The sequence below is a fragment of the Zerene cesonia genome, chromosome 17, assembly GCF_012273895.1.
Source record: "Zerene cesonia ecotype Mississippi chromosome 17, Zerene_cesonia_1.1, whole genome shotgun sequence".
NCBI lineage: Eukaryota > Metazoa > Arthropoda > Insecta > Lepidoptera > Pieridae > Zerene > Zerene cesonia.
In genome coordinates, this window is record NC_052118.1 from 9625479 (window position 1) to 9643151 (window position 17673).

Below are 17673 nucleotides of genomic sequence, written 5' to 3' on the forward strand. Positions count from 1 at the left end.
TACTATCAAAATAGCGAAAAACACTTAAATGAAAACCCAAACACGTGTGACAGATATCACGCCAAATGTCAAAGTCCTCGTCCTAGGTTATCGAACTTCTCAGATCACGTTCATAGTAGCGTCAAATTGGTTAATAGTCAATGAACATGATTGTAAGGAATATATTTCCAAGGACAATAATTTCTTTATAAAAAACTAAATTTCCTGCAAATGGCATAACAAGACCAAATTAAAATGGGAGCACACGGAAGGCACCAGCTTTAAAATAAAAAAAAAAATCACATAATCGGTCCACATTCTGAAGATTTCTGACATAATGCACATTATTGAAGTCGGTTGAAAATATTTGCAGAATTAATAACTACTATTCGTATTGAATCTTGTCAAATTTAATATAGATACCGTGCTATTTTTATTCCGTGTTCTAATGATTAAAGTCATATATGGTAATATAGAAAAAGGTTAACCAATATAGGCACGGCAGTGCCCCCGCCAAGTTGAGTGAAAAAATTCGACACAGCCATACCATTTTTTTCTTTTTGCCCCTATATAACTTCTCTGTGATTTATAATACAATTCTTAACTATCAGTTACCAATGCTTTTTAATTTTTTTAACGTTGAATAGAACATTTTTATAGTCAGGCAGAATTCCAACCCGCTTTCGCCCTAGTATTCCTTAACCTTGCCGTATTTCTAATAATATCTAATGTTTTATATAAGTGGCTTCTAGGCCAATACCGATTACGGTGCAGTTGTTTGACATTCCATTACACATGTCCCAAACATATCAGACGGTAGTCGGGTAGACGGGTTCCGTATCAGAAGGTCTGAGCACAAAGACTTAAATGCAAATACCCTTGTCATCCGTTTAAGGGAATTTATTCATGAAATTGTACTGCAATGCATGATCCGCTTTTCTTTCAGTGGAATATAAATTGAACTCAGACAGGTGAATAGTTGAATTACGAGATAGGTTTTGTTAAAGTGTGTTGTAGATGAAATCAAATGCGAGTCGAACTTTTGTTCTTGACTCAGTTTCCGGAGGCCCATATCCTTTTCCTTACCCTTCCCAGTCACTTCCTTTATTCATATCGCCAATCCTTTCTTAATCCCTTCCCAAAAAGTCGGCAATCCATGTGTAGAGGCGTAAGGTCTGCAATGGACCTTTTTGGAGAGTCCAAATGTTCATGGGCGGTGGTAGCGCTAACCATCAGGCGTCCCACCAGCTCCATTGCCGACTCTAACATAAAAAAAAGTTTCTGTACAAATATGCTACTGCAAAAAGTGGTCAATCATCCAATTTATGACCGTGCAAACCTCGATTCTTTGATAACAGATATCGTCTTATAAAAATTACAACTGTCCTAAATCACGGTACATGAGATACTGTTTGGCGACAAATGAACGGATAAAAAGACAGAAAGCGAGCTTAGTAATAAGGTTCTGCTTATCCTCTGGGAACTCTAAAAAAGACGATGAAAATGTTGATAAAACATACTCAGTAACCAATTTTTGTGTCAAAGTGCGTTCGAATCATTGGTAAAATATGAAGAAATACTTTTTGCTATTTCGATATTCAAATATTACTAGCTTTGCCCTCACCAGCATAGTCAAAGGAAATTCCTATGGGATGTAAAAAGTAGTCTATCAAAATCGATCTTAGAACATGAACATTATTTTATTATATCAGTCACATATTTTTTAATCCACAGCTTGTTTTGAGATTTACAGTGCTATGCTAAATACATTTACTAACATATTCCCTTTATAAATTCTCTTATTCCTAAGTTTCGCAAACTGAAAATTTGTAACTACCAGCAGCAAGCTAGTCCGAACTAAACCGGTCTATGAATGCAATATTGATTGACATTCCAAATGTGCTGTGTTTATGGAACACGTGGCATATTTGAGATCATCGACCAATTTACATGATACTTGAGGCTTGACCAATTTGCATGTAGATTTACATGCCTTAAGATGATGCTAACATGTAGGGACGAAGTTGCTTTTGCGAATAGGTTCCGACATATCCTAATTCGGGTTTTCAATTGTTTAAATTGGTTCTTTATTATAGACATTAACAAGAAATGCTCTTATTAACAATGGAAAAGCGCTTCACCAAGATCTAACGTGCTGATAATCGCAGATCGCAGAAACATAAATATCTCTTACATACGAACCATATCTCGTTTTCTCAGATTACTATTATAAGTCCATGCGAGCAACGCTGCCTGAAGTCATATGTATGTTTGTAGTTGTTAACGATATATAAACAACATAATATCATTGTTCCAGATCCCCGCACAAATGTGCAAATGTAGGCACGTGACAGTGAGGTTAAAGTCCAGCCCCAAAATGAAACGCCGCCTGCCCACAGTGCGGGAAGATGCCGCAAAACGTAACATAGGTCACAGCGACTGGGCGATATACACCATGGTGACTGCCACCGCTGTACTCAGCTACTGCAACAGTTTGAATGGGGATTTCGTGCACGACGATATACCGGCTATAGTGACGAACGGTGACGTCACTGGCGGGAACAGCCTAACGCAGCTGTTCTTGGACGACTTCTGGGGCACGCCGATGGTAGACCCGAATAGTCATAAGTCGTATCGGCCGCTCACGACGCTGTCTTTTAGGTGAGTAATCTAATCTTATGATCTAACTAATATTATAAAGGAGACATTTTTTAGTTTTCAATGTGTGATCGTAATGGTTTCTCACATAAACTACTGGATTTCACAAATTATTTCGCTACTTGTGAGCTGTATCTTCACTAAATGATAATGTAATCTACATATGCACCATATGTAATTTTTATTTTTATTACATGCGGATTTATCAACCAGGTTCATGCGCGATGGAATGAATAAATATAGTCCATGTTACGCGTTATGGATGTTCTGCTGGTAGAAGTCTTTTTAAAATCGATCAAGCAGTTTTTTTCAATTTAACTCGTAAAAAACGTACAATTTTTTCCAAGTTTTTAATAAGAATAATATAGGTGGACTTCAGATATTATATTGTATTCTAGGCACAACAAATTTGTTATTTTCATTTCAACAGTCCTAAAGAATAGACATAGAACGTATAAATTATTTACGATAGGTTTCACAACGATATTTACCGACGATTGAGGCATAGACTTCATACTTATACTTAAATGATATTTTAAAAGATATTTAAATATATAAATTGTATATTATATGTAATTTTCACATTATTTTATTTGCTTTGAGTCATTTACTATAATGCGTGGCATTATATATATTTTTGCTCATTTAATGGCAAACTGGAGTCATGTAAATAGCATTGCGTGTTCACCATTTTTCCTCTAAAGCGAAAGCCTTAAAACGATGCTATTCACTATCAGAACAATTTTCATATGCACTACCTTTTCCAACAAGAGGAAGTGGGATAGCAATACGTTTTTATCTGAAGCAAGAAAAAGACGAATAAATACTCATAATGTCGTGTACTATTCATGCTTACAGTCTAGAAGTCGGCAATAAATTTACCTGAGAATCCCCTATTTATCATGAGGCGTTGGACTGAGAAGTTAATATATCAACACGTGTATTATTTAACTATGTATGTTTATATGTTTCGTAGACGCTGTTTTTTGCCATTGAATATAAAAACTGTTTTCAGGGTGCTTTTACTATCTTACATTTAAGATAACACGATGCAATTTTAAATTCATGGTTTGCGGTGGGTATTTTATACCCTGGTTCGAGCTATAATCTCTCACACTTTGATATGCCACATTATGCCGCATTATTCGCCTCGCCTTCGCCTAGCCTTTGCTTCGCCTTCGCCTCGTCTTCATCTCGCCTTCGCCTCGCCCTCGTCTCGATTTCGCTTCACTTTCGCTTCGCTTTGACCTTACATGCGGTACCATGTTTAGATAGTAAAAGATAAGTATTAGATATGGTAACCATCCGTTACTACATTTTAATTGACATATCATATACTAGAAAGTTTTAATGATAAAATTCCTTGTGAAATTACTAAGATATTCTACAAAATGCACATTTGCATTTACAAAAACTTTATTACGGTATTCAGTTCAAAGAAACGTATATCTCTGTATCAAAGTACTTAATCCTATATCGCATAATATAGGTAAACGCGCATGCAATTAACGTACGCAAACTGTTCATACCCAAACTGCAGTATTAATCAGTATTAGTTCCCGGAAGTTTATTAACACAAATATGGAAGTACACACTCAAGATCCAGTTCTGCTCGAAGCAATAAAGTTTTGCATTAGTCATACACGAAATTGATCTGTCGAATCATATTTGAGTGGTTTTGTGGTGCGCTGTTTGTTTTGAGATTGTTGGACTGTGATTTGGCAATTTCTATGTTACCAGCTCGCCCTGGCTCCCGGGTAAACTCGTTTTGTAAGTTATTCAAGTTTTTATCTTATGATCCTTTTTATAAAAGAGGTAGCAACTGAGCAAGTTGGTCATATAAGCCTTCTGATATAGTATTTTCTTGTGTTTGATTTTACGCGAGTATAACGCATTTAGAAATTAAAAACTTTTAACGGATTTTAAACGCCGAGACTCTCCGTGAACACGCTCGCTGTAAAGTGTTCGAAACGTCGGGTTAATAATATAATGAATAAATCGCGTTTAAAATCCGTTAAAAGTTTTTAATTTCTAAAAGCCTTCTGATATAAAAATAAATATTAGAAAATCGTGGATAAGCAACGGTTGACATGAGTATTAATTGGATCACCAATATTTTTGCGTCGTCGCGAATCTGACTTTATTGTTATTTATTTTTTTTTTCGTATGTCTAATAGGTCTGAGAATAGACCGTAAACTATTTTGCTCAAGAGATAAAAGTGTCCCCGTAGAACAACGTTTGTCCGGATAACATGCTATACAGAGTTGAAACTTTAAATTTAAATATATCTGTATTCTATATCCCACGTGAACTGCCGCTCAGTGGTCGGCTATAAATAATGATAACTCGCGACAACCGAGCACAAAGAGTCGCTTATCTGCGAATTTGCGAAGCGCAAATGTGTATTTATGCTGTTTTAGTTTGTATTTCAAACCGCCATTTTATGTTTTAGATTATACTAGCTGCGCCCCGCGGTTCACCCGCGTAAGTCCGTATCCCGTTGAAAGATCGGGATAAAAAAGTTGCCTATATGTTATTCCAGTTGTTCAGCTATCTACGTACCAAATTTCATTGCAATCGGTTCAATAGTCTCTGCGTGAAAGAGCAACAGACACACACACATCCTCACAAACTTTCGCATTTATAATATTAGTAGGATTGCGTTGTGTGACGATTTTGGTTGGATGTGTTTAGAGCACGGATTATATCAGTTAAGAACCGCGCGAATCTTAGTGCATTATGGTCGACAGATGGTACTTAGACATTCATGTTGAGGTTATTGCTAGATTTGTTATCTTTTGAAAGAAAGAGGAGAATAAAGAAAAATTTAATTTTATAAGAAACATAACAGGTATGTTGTTTTGTAATTATCCAGAATAAGCAACTGAAATTTAAAGCTATTTTGATGAAATTATGCGATAATATGTATCCAGGCGGACATGTAATTTTGCTGATTCATTTTATCATTTATACTGACCGTGAAAACCGTGAAGTTTTTCCATTATTTAAAAAAAAAAAATTGTCTAACAAACACAGATTATCACCAATTATTTCGCAAACTACATTTGTTTTGAGATGTATATTTTACCATCTATTGTATGTCGTGTTTAAACAGATTCTAACATACTTTTACAGGAGTAATATTAATAAGTATGTAGATACATACTTATATTATGTAATCAGTAGTTATAGTGATTACCACTGATTAAGGACACATTTTTCCATAATTCAACGAACAAAGCGCTCGCATTTCGCGTTCAGCGCTATCACAGTTATATATTCCACATAACATTCAGATATCATCTCTACATTCGCACAATATTATGGGTTAAGTCCCATCAATTGTAGCATGTAATTACATAGGGCTTTGTTTGTGGGACAAAGGCACAAATCGGATTTGAAATAACGCCTCCACTAATATGTGACGGAACAATGTAACAGGATGTTCTATTTGGTTCGGACAGTATGGGCGAATTATAGACAGTTATGTACGAGTATTTGATAATTTTAAGCCCCGTAAAAGGGGTGTTGTGTGTTTGATGTCGCTGTCTGTCTACGGTAATGGTAACGGTAACGATTTTTCTATTGGAAAGCCAGTTATTTTATTATGTTTCTTAGCTATGTTTGATGAAAATCGGTTAAAGATGGCGGCCATCTCAAAATGTTTTTTTGTAACTTCCTCAATATTGGTATCCAAAGAAGAGTAAACTATGAATGAGTAAATCATGAATTGGGCTAGCTCACACCGGGGCTGTACCACACCCCTTCAGAAGACCGGCGTGAAATAGCATACTTCTGTGTTTCGTTCGGTGATTGTGGGAGCCGGAAGCCCATATCCTTTTCCATACCCATCCCAGTCCTTTCCTTTATTCCTCTCGTCAATCATTTCCTAATCCCTTTCCAATATGAAGTCGGAAATTCATTTGAAGAGGCGTAAGTTCTGCAATCGACCTTACACCTCTCCAAATGTATGGATGTGTAATGAGTAATGGGTAATGGGGTAATGGGCGGTGACAGCGCTTACTATCCCACCACCACCAGCTCAATTGCCGACTATGACATAAAAAAAAATTGGTCATATTTCAATCACTTTAAAGCGATCTTCTTCCTACAAATTGAGTGGATACCACTCAATTTTCTAGTGCTTAATTTTAATTTCATTTTGTGACAGTCACGGATTTATACAGGTATCTATGAACTGTTGATTCTTTTACGGCTTTTCCAAAATAATGTCGGAGTTGAGCATGGAAAAAGCTTTTGTATGTTATTTTCGTAAGTCAGTTAAATAGATCAGTACTCCCATTTGCCGCAGGCCGTATTCCGTAAGTGCTGTTAATATATTCAGGTTGTCGGTAAATCCTTTCCTTATACGCACATTGTCCCAAACTTTACCAGAAAAATCGTTCAGACTTATAATTCACACAAACTATAACCACTAATAGTAATTTATCGTTAATTGAATTAACGTTAATTACATAACTATTATGAAAGTTACTTGCTTTATTTCTCTGTAAACGAACCTCGATAAGTCGAAAACTTCTTTTGCTATATAAAGGTGGTATTATAGAGGTCTGATGATGGAGCAATGAAACTAAAGAAACCGCGGGAAGTATTAGTAAACTCATCGCATTAAATTATATTCCATTTTTAGCCCAGATCAAAAGTTTCAAAACACGCGCGCAATTAAATATTCTATTGCAGTAAATTCCAGTATTTACACATGTATCGGCCACAAATAAATTGTATTAATGAATAATAGCGGGTAATTTCAGCATTGATTAAAAATTCATTAGCGTATTGATGTATCGCTGGTCAGTCATTGTTGTTATATTAGGCCGTGGCTTGAATATTGTCGTTCATTCCCATACATACTGATTTCGGTCACGAATTTTATTCGTTTATGGCCTTTAATTAATGTCCTAGTGGCTCGCCGATTTTACAGCTTTATTATAGTAGAATTAATTTTGCAGCTTTATATAAATATTGGTTCTTTTGATTCATGGTTTATTGGTAAGACGACGACCTAACGGAAATTGAGTCTCAGCTAATCACTGACAGCTATTTGCTTTTAAAAACGATGAAAAATGGATAGACTAGTATAAAATTATGAGTTTGACGTATGTAACAACCATACATAACTATAAAGGTACCATGGTGATACATAATTTAAACTATGTTGTACTATGTATATATGCATGTATGTATATATATAGGTTCTATTCAAATAAGGTACAGAATGAGAGAATTTTCAGCATAGTTCTCGTTATCGTGGGATTTTCGGGATAATTTGTCCCAGGTCCATTTTCGGATTCCAGCTACTTCTGCACCAAATTTTATCAAAATCGGTTCAGACGTTAAAAAGAGACAGACAGATAACGCAAGTGTAGCGTTTATAATATTAAACAGGAGATTGGAATTTAAAAGATCAGTAGGGGTATAAGCGTAATTTATAAGGATTATACACTTTTACAACACGTGGGCATAGTTAGTAGAGATTTGCTTCCTAATTCTTGGAAAACGGTTACAATACGAGTATATATGTATGTAGAAAATGGTATTAAAACTCTACCTATAAACTTAATAAAAATGGGAAAAGAAATAAGACGCTCGCCTCGGTTTCGCTCGAATAGACTGGGATATATAGAAACTATGTGAATAATTAAATAAATATCTCTTTTTTAATTTCAACAAACGATAAAAATCATTATAAATAATTGTATTTTAATTAAATATATATAATTGTATATCTATATGATATACAATTTCATACCCTTACATTGAGCATGTATTATTGTCTAAATGAAAATTTATAAACACATTTTGGAGTTGGTCCAAACAAATGCACAACGCTCTATAGCTAAAAGCCTCTCTTCCCTTAGATATTTGCTCTGTAACCGCGAGAGGTTTGGCGTTATAGCGGTTACATATCACCGTGACTGAGAATCACTGCAGTTATAACGTCACGTTCGTTATCATATCCTTTCGTAAAAAATATCAATTCGTGCATACATTTACTTGAGGATATAACACCTTTGTCATAAAAACTAAGTGGTGTTTACAAGCTTGAAGTGACTATGTATGTGTCAAATGTTATCACTGCCACAAAATGGAGCAAGGGGCTATTTAAATTAAAATTGAACGTATTTTTATAATACTAAGGTATCTTGAAGCATAGGTACTGTATCCCCAAAAGCATCTGACAAAAAAAACATTTAATTTTTAGTTTTATAGCATTGCAATTCTTTATGAATGACCCGCGTCTTTTGCTACGGCAAAAAAAAAAAACGCCTCGTGAAGGCGGGATTCGAACCCGCGTTTTTCAATTCAATTTTTTTCTATTCTAAAAATTTCTCAAAATAAAATATTTCTAACCAAAATAAAAAATGTCCCTATTATATATAAATACCTATAGTGTCATTATACTTCATAATATATGACGACATGTAAATAAAACTTTGGGGTAAAGGCTAATTTTAGACGGCCTTAGGAAAACAATACTTTAATAGCGTGAATTAGATTTAGATATCAAAAGGTGAAACCAGCTGTGCGTCGTATTATATCATATTTTGTTATTACCACAAATAAATTACGTATATAAAAGCATATGTAAGTAACCTAAAATAACTGTTGAAGTTGAAAAATCACGTCATATAATAACAGTTATCTCTGTTTAGTAGACAACAGTTAATATGTCTTGTGATTTTTCACACATCCCTATTACAGTGAAATTAAATTCGTTTATTTCGCTGCTTGATTAAAAGAGCAAATATTTTTCCGGAAAACCATGGAGTAACATAAAAACATATATATTTTGGCTGCGAAACTAACATATTTGTATAAATTTATATAATTTATAGGCATATAAGACATTCACACGGCTGAAGTCAATGATTGTATTATAACCACGGACAAAACCGAGGCGGAACGCTAGTGTAATAAATTATGTTAACCAATTGTCTGAGAAATTTTGAAAGAATAGAAAAAATTTGATCACGAGGCAGGATTCGAACCTGCGTTTCTTGCCTAACCGTAGCAACGCCTAGCCTCTCGGCCACCCGTGATCCCTAATATAGTTATAGTTATATTATATAATAAAGTTAGAGGGATCACGGGTGGCCGAGAGGCTAGGCGTTGCTACGGTTAGGCAAGAAACGCAGGTTCGAATCCTACCTCGTGATCAAATTTTTTCTATTCTTTCAAAATTTCTCATTTATATAAAGCATTTCAATGCTATAAAACTAAAAATTAAATTTAAACCAATTGTCTATTTTGCAGAACCTAACCACTTAGAAGGTGCGTTGAAATCGTCTATACTTTGTTTATACATGTCGAAATTCGACTTTCGCATACTTCCCTTCTACTTACTTTTCTCTCCCTCTTACTTCAACTTCCATCTACATTCTACTTTGAATCTCTAAATATAAATCTGTATTATTATACAAAACAATAATACACACACAATACAATATACTTTATTTAACGCATATAAATAACGAAGATGAAAACAAGAAAGGAAAGAAACATTTAAATGTTAATAAATATATATTTGTGATGGTGGAGCGAACTGCATACTCATCGCGTATTAACATACTAGCGGTCCGCCCAGGCTTCGCCCAAGGTACATACATAGCCTAGGCACAATAAATGGGCTATCTAACACTAAAGAATTTTCCAAATCATACAAACTCTTCAGCTGTGTAATATTAGTATGCATAAAGATGTCAGTTTGAATTTACACTAACTATAAGATAGCAAGACAGCTTCCACATAGTTCTAAAAACTACAAGAGCACTTTAATATTCGATACTTCAAAAATATTTATCACTACAGGGCATTTTACGAGGTCGTAAAGCGGGTGATAGCGCGCCGAGAGATAAGGTCCTGATGCAGTTTATGGTTGGAACAACCTTTGGGAACATAATGAAGATAATGTTCCATGTCTCCATGCTTTATTTATTATGAAAATAGCTTTTATTGTATAATAGGCTTTTTATATAATTAAAAGAGATTGAAAATCTACGCCGAAAACCAATAGACTATTTCTTTGAGCGGATAGAACGCTAAGACAATACGATCAACCTTACACTTTATTACTATTATTGTTTCAACGAACCAACGAACCTAATTAAGTGATATCCACTTATATGATTTATATAATTAACTTGTAACTCTAATAGCGCGACTTAATGCCTTAGGATTAGTTTAGACTTAATAAACTACATATTCCTAAACAACTTTAATAATTATACGTAACTTTGAAGGGATGGATGGATGGTGGCTGCTTTTTTATGTCATAGCGGGCAACTGAGCTGGTGCTTCGTCTGATGGTAAGCAATCATCACCGCCATTGAACATTCGCAAAGGAAGAGCCTCTGCAAATGCGTTACCCGCTAAGGGGTATGGGACAAAGAAAGGATTGGTAACTCGGAAGGGTCAAGAAACGGAAACGGGCCTCCTGTTCGAGAGTTCCTTTCCGGCTGTTCTGAATGTTGCTATTACATAAGATTTTATTGCGCTATCTTTAAACAATACCCACTTCCAAATCTTTACTTAAACGGACATTTAATTCAAGCTTATCGGTGACAAGACGATACGATATCACGAATAAAGTTTGTTCTTTTAATTTTTTACAGTTATACATCCTCTTTATATCCTACTAATATTATAAATGCGAAAGTTTGTGAGGATCGGTGTATGTTTGATGCTCTTTCACGCAGAAACTACTGAATTGATTGCAATGAAATTTGGTACGTAGACAGCTTGTCAACTGGAATAACATATAGGCAACTTTTTTCCCGATATTCCTACGGGATGAGCGCTTCCGCGGGTGAAACCGCGGGGCGCAGCTAGTTATAGATAATTCAGCTGTATGCTGGGAAAAAACGTAATGTCAGATTTAAAAATGCGTTTTTCCTTTATTTTACTTGACATTTGGAAAAATTAACGGTCTCGCTTATTTGTCGATGTAAAAGCGTCGAGAGTTGTATAATATGTATCTCATTTTGGCAGAACTTTATTTATTATATTCGTCGGGAATCGTTAATCAATCACCTTTAAAATCCATATAGTTGATCGCGTATACTGGCGTTTCAAAGAATCCAAATTAATTTGATTTTTATATGTGTCACTTTATTAATAGTCTCTGTGACTGGATATTGTCATCAACTGACTACATCAAGTAGACAGTTGTGTAGAATCGGTGCCAGTACATTATTAATACGATCAAACTAATATTAAACACCCCATTTTTGATTTCTTACAACATGTACTTAGCAAATATTTGTCGATTTTACTATTCGAAAAACAATTATTTCGGCAAAAAAAAAATAAAAATAATATATTAGGGATTATATGTGGTTATGTGCGGATTGATGGACGGATGGTATAAGAATACCACTCAAAAGCACTGGGTTTTACTCTCAACAGTATTGACATCTACTATGGAAATGGTAGAAAATGGTAGACAGCGCAAGATAGTACTGTGTTCAAAATTGAACTAATTTCGACCAATCTATTTCAATAATACCACTCGATCGGGATATAAAAGTAGAACTGTTTACAAAGTATGAATTTAATAATAGTCGATTTTGGATCAAAATCGCAATGTAATTGAAAACAGAATCAAGATAAATATCAATTTCGTTGGTACAGCTACTGATATTCAGTGTCAAATCAGTAATGAGTTAAACTGTATAAATATTGTTTATCTTTTAATTATGTCACTGTATGTGGTAGTCGAGCACGCTTCGGCACGAATTGGGCCAGCTCGCACCGGGAAAGTACCACACCCCCACAGAAGACCGGCGTGAAATAGCATTCTGCTGTGTTTCGTTCGGTGAGAGGGGGAGCCGGAGGCCCATATCCTTTTCCTTCCCCTTCCCAGTCCTTTCCTTTATTCCTCTCGCCAATCCTTTCTTAATCCCTTCCCAATTTAAAGTCGGCAATCCATTTGTAGAGGCATAAGGTCTGTAATCGACTTTACGCCTCTACAAATGTTCATGGGCGGTGGTAGCGCTTACCATCAGGCGTCCCACCAGCTCCATTGCCCATTGTGACAAAAAAAAAAAAAAAAAAAAATTTGCATCTTCCGTTATGCTCCTTCATCCTAACATACTAGCAAAAAAGCTCTGGAACACGGCTGTAGCAATAACGTTTCATTACAGTATCTGAACCAACCAAACCCTAGCAGCCTTACCATATTGTAATACAGTTCGCAATAATACGGGCATTCCTAAATAATATTTTATTTAGTGGGTCTCTTTGCTCCCTAAGCAGGGTCGGGGCTGCAATAAAAATATTATATACCTAAGTGCTTTGCGGTCCTGCTACACAGATATGGTGTAAGTTATAAAATTAGAGATATAATGAAGCAATGTTAAAGATAAATCAATTTAAAAGTAATACATGTAACAATGTAATATACATAATTAATTAAATGTTCCATTTGCATTCAGTTGTAAATACAATTTTTTTTTGAGCGTAAATAGATTCCGACTGAAAAACATATTGAAAGAAAGAAAAAAAAGAATGCTTATTTAACACCACATAATGTTGAATTAAAATAAAAAGTGGAATTATAACTAATTGGTGCGGTGCTAAAAAGAGTAACTACTCAGCATGTGCTACGCGTAATGCGCAGCGCTGATTTTCAGTAGCCCCACTATGCAATTATTTGAGCAAGAATAATTTAATATGCCTCAGTCGAAAGCAAATGAAAGTGTTGAAAGAGTTATTATAACTAATCAGTTCTATATTATTGACATATTTTTACTAATGACTAATGTTTATAAGTATATAAATTAATCCTTACTTCATATCATATCATCCTATCCTACTAATATTATAAAGGCGAAAGTTTGTATGGATGTGTGTGTGTGTTTGTTGCTCTTTCACGCAAAAACTACTGAACCAATTGCAATGAAATTTGGTACGTAGACAGCTGGACAACTGGAATAACATATAGGCAACTTTTTATCCCAATATTCCTCGATGAAATGAAAGTGTTATTATAAATACAAAAGTGTGTTTTTAGTGTCTTTGTCTTATTCTATGGAGGCTAGAGGACCGCCTCCTTGGTACAGTGGTTAACGCGTGAGCGTAGAACCGAGGGGTCCTGGGGTCGATTCCCGGTGGGGACGTACAAAAAAAAATGTCTCGGTCTGGCAGGACACAGAAGGCTGATCACCTACTTGTCCCTAAAGAAAATCGATCAGTGAAACGGATGTACATCATCTGCCCCATACCCCACTAGGGGACACGGGACTTCACTTTATGGAGGCTAGAGTTACATAGACTATAAAAATCCGATAGCTCATTATTTTTAATTTTCTTTCGCCAAGCGGGCTAAGTCGTGCACAAAAGCTAGTAAACAATAATGGCGAAAATACATTCACACGTATAGTATGGAAATAACAAAATCTTTCTAACGAGCGATGATGGAACACTAACCATAATAAAGCAGATTGTTCCAGAAGGTTCCAACGCTAAAATCGGTCAGTGTAACAGTTTGTTTCTATGTAAAATGCATCTGCCTTAAATGGGTCACGGCCTTCGCTAACAAGTGGGTTTCTGTTGGGAAATATAGTTTGCTTTTGTTGGTGTATCTTCTCTACTGTCTTTATGATGTAAATACTGAAAATAAGTACTATAGATATATTCCAAAAGATAAACAATTGCTAAAACCTGAAGTGTAATCCTTTATGGACAAAATGAATATTTTAACATGTTAAGGTTTGAGATATTTAAAAAAAAACAGAAAAAAACGATCACGCCACGGGACTTTCTTTTTCTTCATTAAAAATTTCTTATTCATATGAAAATTATACTTGCCATGCATTATAATGAACGCTGGAAGACGTTTTAACTTATCAAGCTTTTATTGAGAGTAAAAAAAATCCTTCTCTTATACCATATCTAACTCAATGCGTGCAAAAATGAACCATAATTAAATAACCAGAAGCTTGTAATTTGTACCACGCGTATACTTTACTCTTGGAATTCCCCTTTATCCGTGACGCTTACAATCCGTGGCCTGTTTAAGTTTCGCCCGGTTTTATTACGAGAAGCCACCGATCCTAACGTAATTCTTATATAAAACACATCTGTTGGTTTATATTTGTATATCTATACTATAATATTATATAACTGAAGAGTTTGTTTGGTTGAAACCGCTCAGCTCAGGAACTGCTGGTCCGATTTGAAAAATTCTTTCATTTATTGTGCATGGCTTTAAGTCATGTAACATCAGGTACTACGGGGGAAAAACCGCGAGGCACAGTTAGTGTACATATGGTGTAGCTATGCGTTACATATGGTGTATGATGTAAGAAAATTATTGACGACAGGCAAAGAGGAATGGACTGGTAAGGGTGAGAAAAAGGAAGTGGGGCGTATGTAGATAATGAAAAAATAAAAATAAAATGTTTTTGTCTATAAACGAGTTTTACTAATGTAATTAATTAATATATATGTATTTATTGTAAAGAGTCCTTTATGAATATATTTCATTTAAAAGCTTACAGTTTTGTATTTTTGCTTGTCCCGTTTTATATATAGAATACATTTCAACGGAAACCCTAAAAGGTTTTCAAACGTACAGCTTTGTAAAGATTATTCATTCATTCGTGGATCGAATTTTTTGTGATATTTTCCGACCGACATGCTTCTTGCAGATGCAATTCATGGGTTTATTCCAGGAGCAAATTCAAAGCATGCCCGTTTCATATTATATACGATGAATCGTCTGTATTGAAGAATGAAATAATAATGCTTTCGTATAAAACGTAAAATAAAATCAGGGCGAAGGCGGTGTCTCTTTTACGATTGAGAATAAAACAAGTTTTATGGAATCCGTAACTTCGCTACGTGTTTGAACCTTTAATGTATCTTTTTATTATATGGTTAGGCTTTATAATATTTTCAAATTGCTCTATTTCATACGGGATTATCACTTTTGTCTTCTCACGGTTCTTTTATGTAAGGTATATAATGTTTTGTGGGATATCGGAATGACATTTTATACAATTGCCCTTTCACGGCCAACTCTGTATTCTGCACACACAGTTTTAAGTATTTATATTATATAATTTTACATTTAAATATCAAATGAAAACGTAATTACTTTTATTAGGTTGTTTTAGTAAATTTGTGGACTGCCCCACTTACATATCGTTTAGTTTTGTTTCATAAACGGGTATATTTTATGAGAAAATACCTATTTCCCGTCAGTTTATTTAATTCTCTTCCCTCAGATATTTTACTTTATTATATAAATTCTACTATTTGTAACGTTCAGTAAGGTCAAAGAGACATAATCCAAAATTAACTAGTGATACAATCGAGTTTTAAATAAGTTATAAAAAGTTAAATTTCGAAGGGTAAGATATATAGATAAAGTTTTGAGTTTGTATGAATGTAAAAGCGGAATATTAATGAAAGGAGAACGGAATCGTCGCGTGTCTGCTCGCAGTTACAACTCGAAGTACGCTGAAATTTCGGCAATCGCACAAAGATATAGAACTATGGATATGAAAGCTTATTTTCAACCGATGTCCCATAAGCAATGTAGGTTCTCGATTGACTGATTGATTTTTTTGTGTTTTATCTCTACTTCAACACATTGTTGTCATTTGGTAAAATATGGCGAAAAAAACTAAAAACGTGTAAATATACGTGTGCTTTTATAATATAGCAACACGAACAGTTTTGCCCACATAATCTATTGAAAAATTTTGAAAAAATAGAAAACAGATGAGCATGATTCGAACACGCGTCTATTGTCATTATTTGATTGACACGCCTTTTGCTCTTTTGTAATATTTTTCAATTATAGAGCACCACCTGAAATCTAAGGTTTCGCACGGTGGTACCCGGCTAAAATGTAGCCTATGTGTTAATCCATACTATAATATATATCTAAACCAAATTTCATAGATATCCCAAGGAGTTGGGCAAAGGTTATTGCGTGAAACAGTAACATCTATACATCCCTACAAACTTTTATGTTATAATATTAGATGGTTTAATCCTGTAGAACAAAAAATTATAAAAATAACCTTATCTATCATTAAATAATGTCGTAAGCTTGTTCATTTTATAAATAAAATTCTAAACCCTGCAGAATGTCACGTGACGCATTTAAATTGCCAGCACAATTACTCATTCGAGCTAATAGCTGAATAAAAGGCTGGAGTATCATTAAATTCTACCTAGTTAATGAAATAATAAGTACAATTTGCGATTACATCGACAATGATTGAACAATTAATTAAAATTCACATTGCAGTTTTATAAAAAACGACTTTATAATGAGGTCAGTTTGTAAAGATCCGTGGTGAAATGGCGAATCTTCGTTAATTTAATATTTTTTGTGTTAGCGGGCAACCGTGCTAGTGATTCGCCGGGTGATAAACGAATACCATCGTCCATGAACATTGGCAGAGGCTTGCAAATGTGTTGCCCACTTTTGACAGGAATAAAGAAATGAACGGGGAAGGATAAGGAAAAGGCTCCCCACTCACCGAAAGACGCAGTGGACCCTCTGAAGAGGTGTGGCACTTTCCCCGGTGCGAATTGGCCCAATTCGTCTCGAAGCGTGCGGCATTCCTACATTTAAAATTTATTCATTTACGTTGGTTTTCAATATCGAATTCTGATCCGTAGCTAATCTACGGATTAAAGGTGATATTTTCGATAGCATGGTAAGTTTTGATCGCCTTCTCGTTACACGGCTAAATAAGGAAGCGATGTACAACAAAATATCTGTTGAAATAATTATATATTATCTCTGGCCGCATACTAACATGATTTATAGTTTGAGATTTTTTCTATCGAAGCAAATAAAGACGTTATGCTGTCAGCACACTATCGAATTATCGTAATATATAGTAAAACATATCATTCATATTTCTGTGAACAGTGAAACATACTCCAATGCATTATAGAACACTCTTTTAGCCTATTTGAATATATACTTAGTCTGGCCATAAATACTGTTACACTTAATTATAAAAAAATATTACATTTGAATTTCGAAT

The 17673-nt window shown here is 34.8% G+C and overlaps 1 protein-coding gene across 1 annotated transcript in view; it reads left to right on the plus strand.

Annotated features, from left to right (window-relative positions):
• The window catches only part of LOC119833641 (protein O-mannosyl-transferase TMTC1-like), a 118040-nt gene that overhangs the window by 44047 nt on the left and 56320 nt on the right, over positions 1-17673 (plus strand). Inside the window, exon 2 of the mRNA XM_038357738.1 lies at positions 2297-2640. Within this exon, the coding sequence (XP_038213666.1) occupies positions 2309-2640 (332 nt within the window). The 5' untranslated portion in view covers positions 2297-2308. The remainder of the gene's footprint in view (positions 1-2296; positions 2641-17673) is intronic.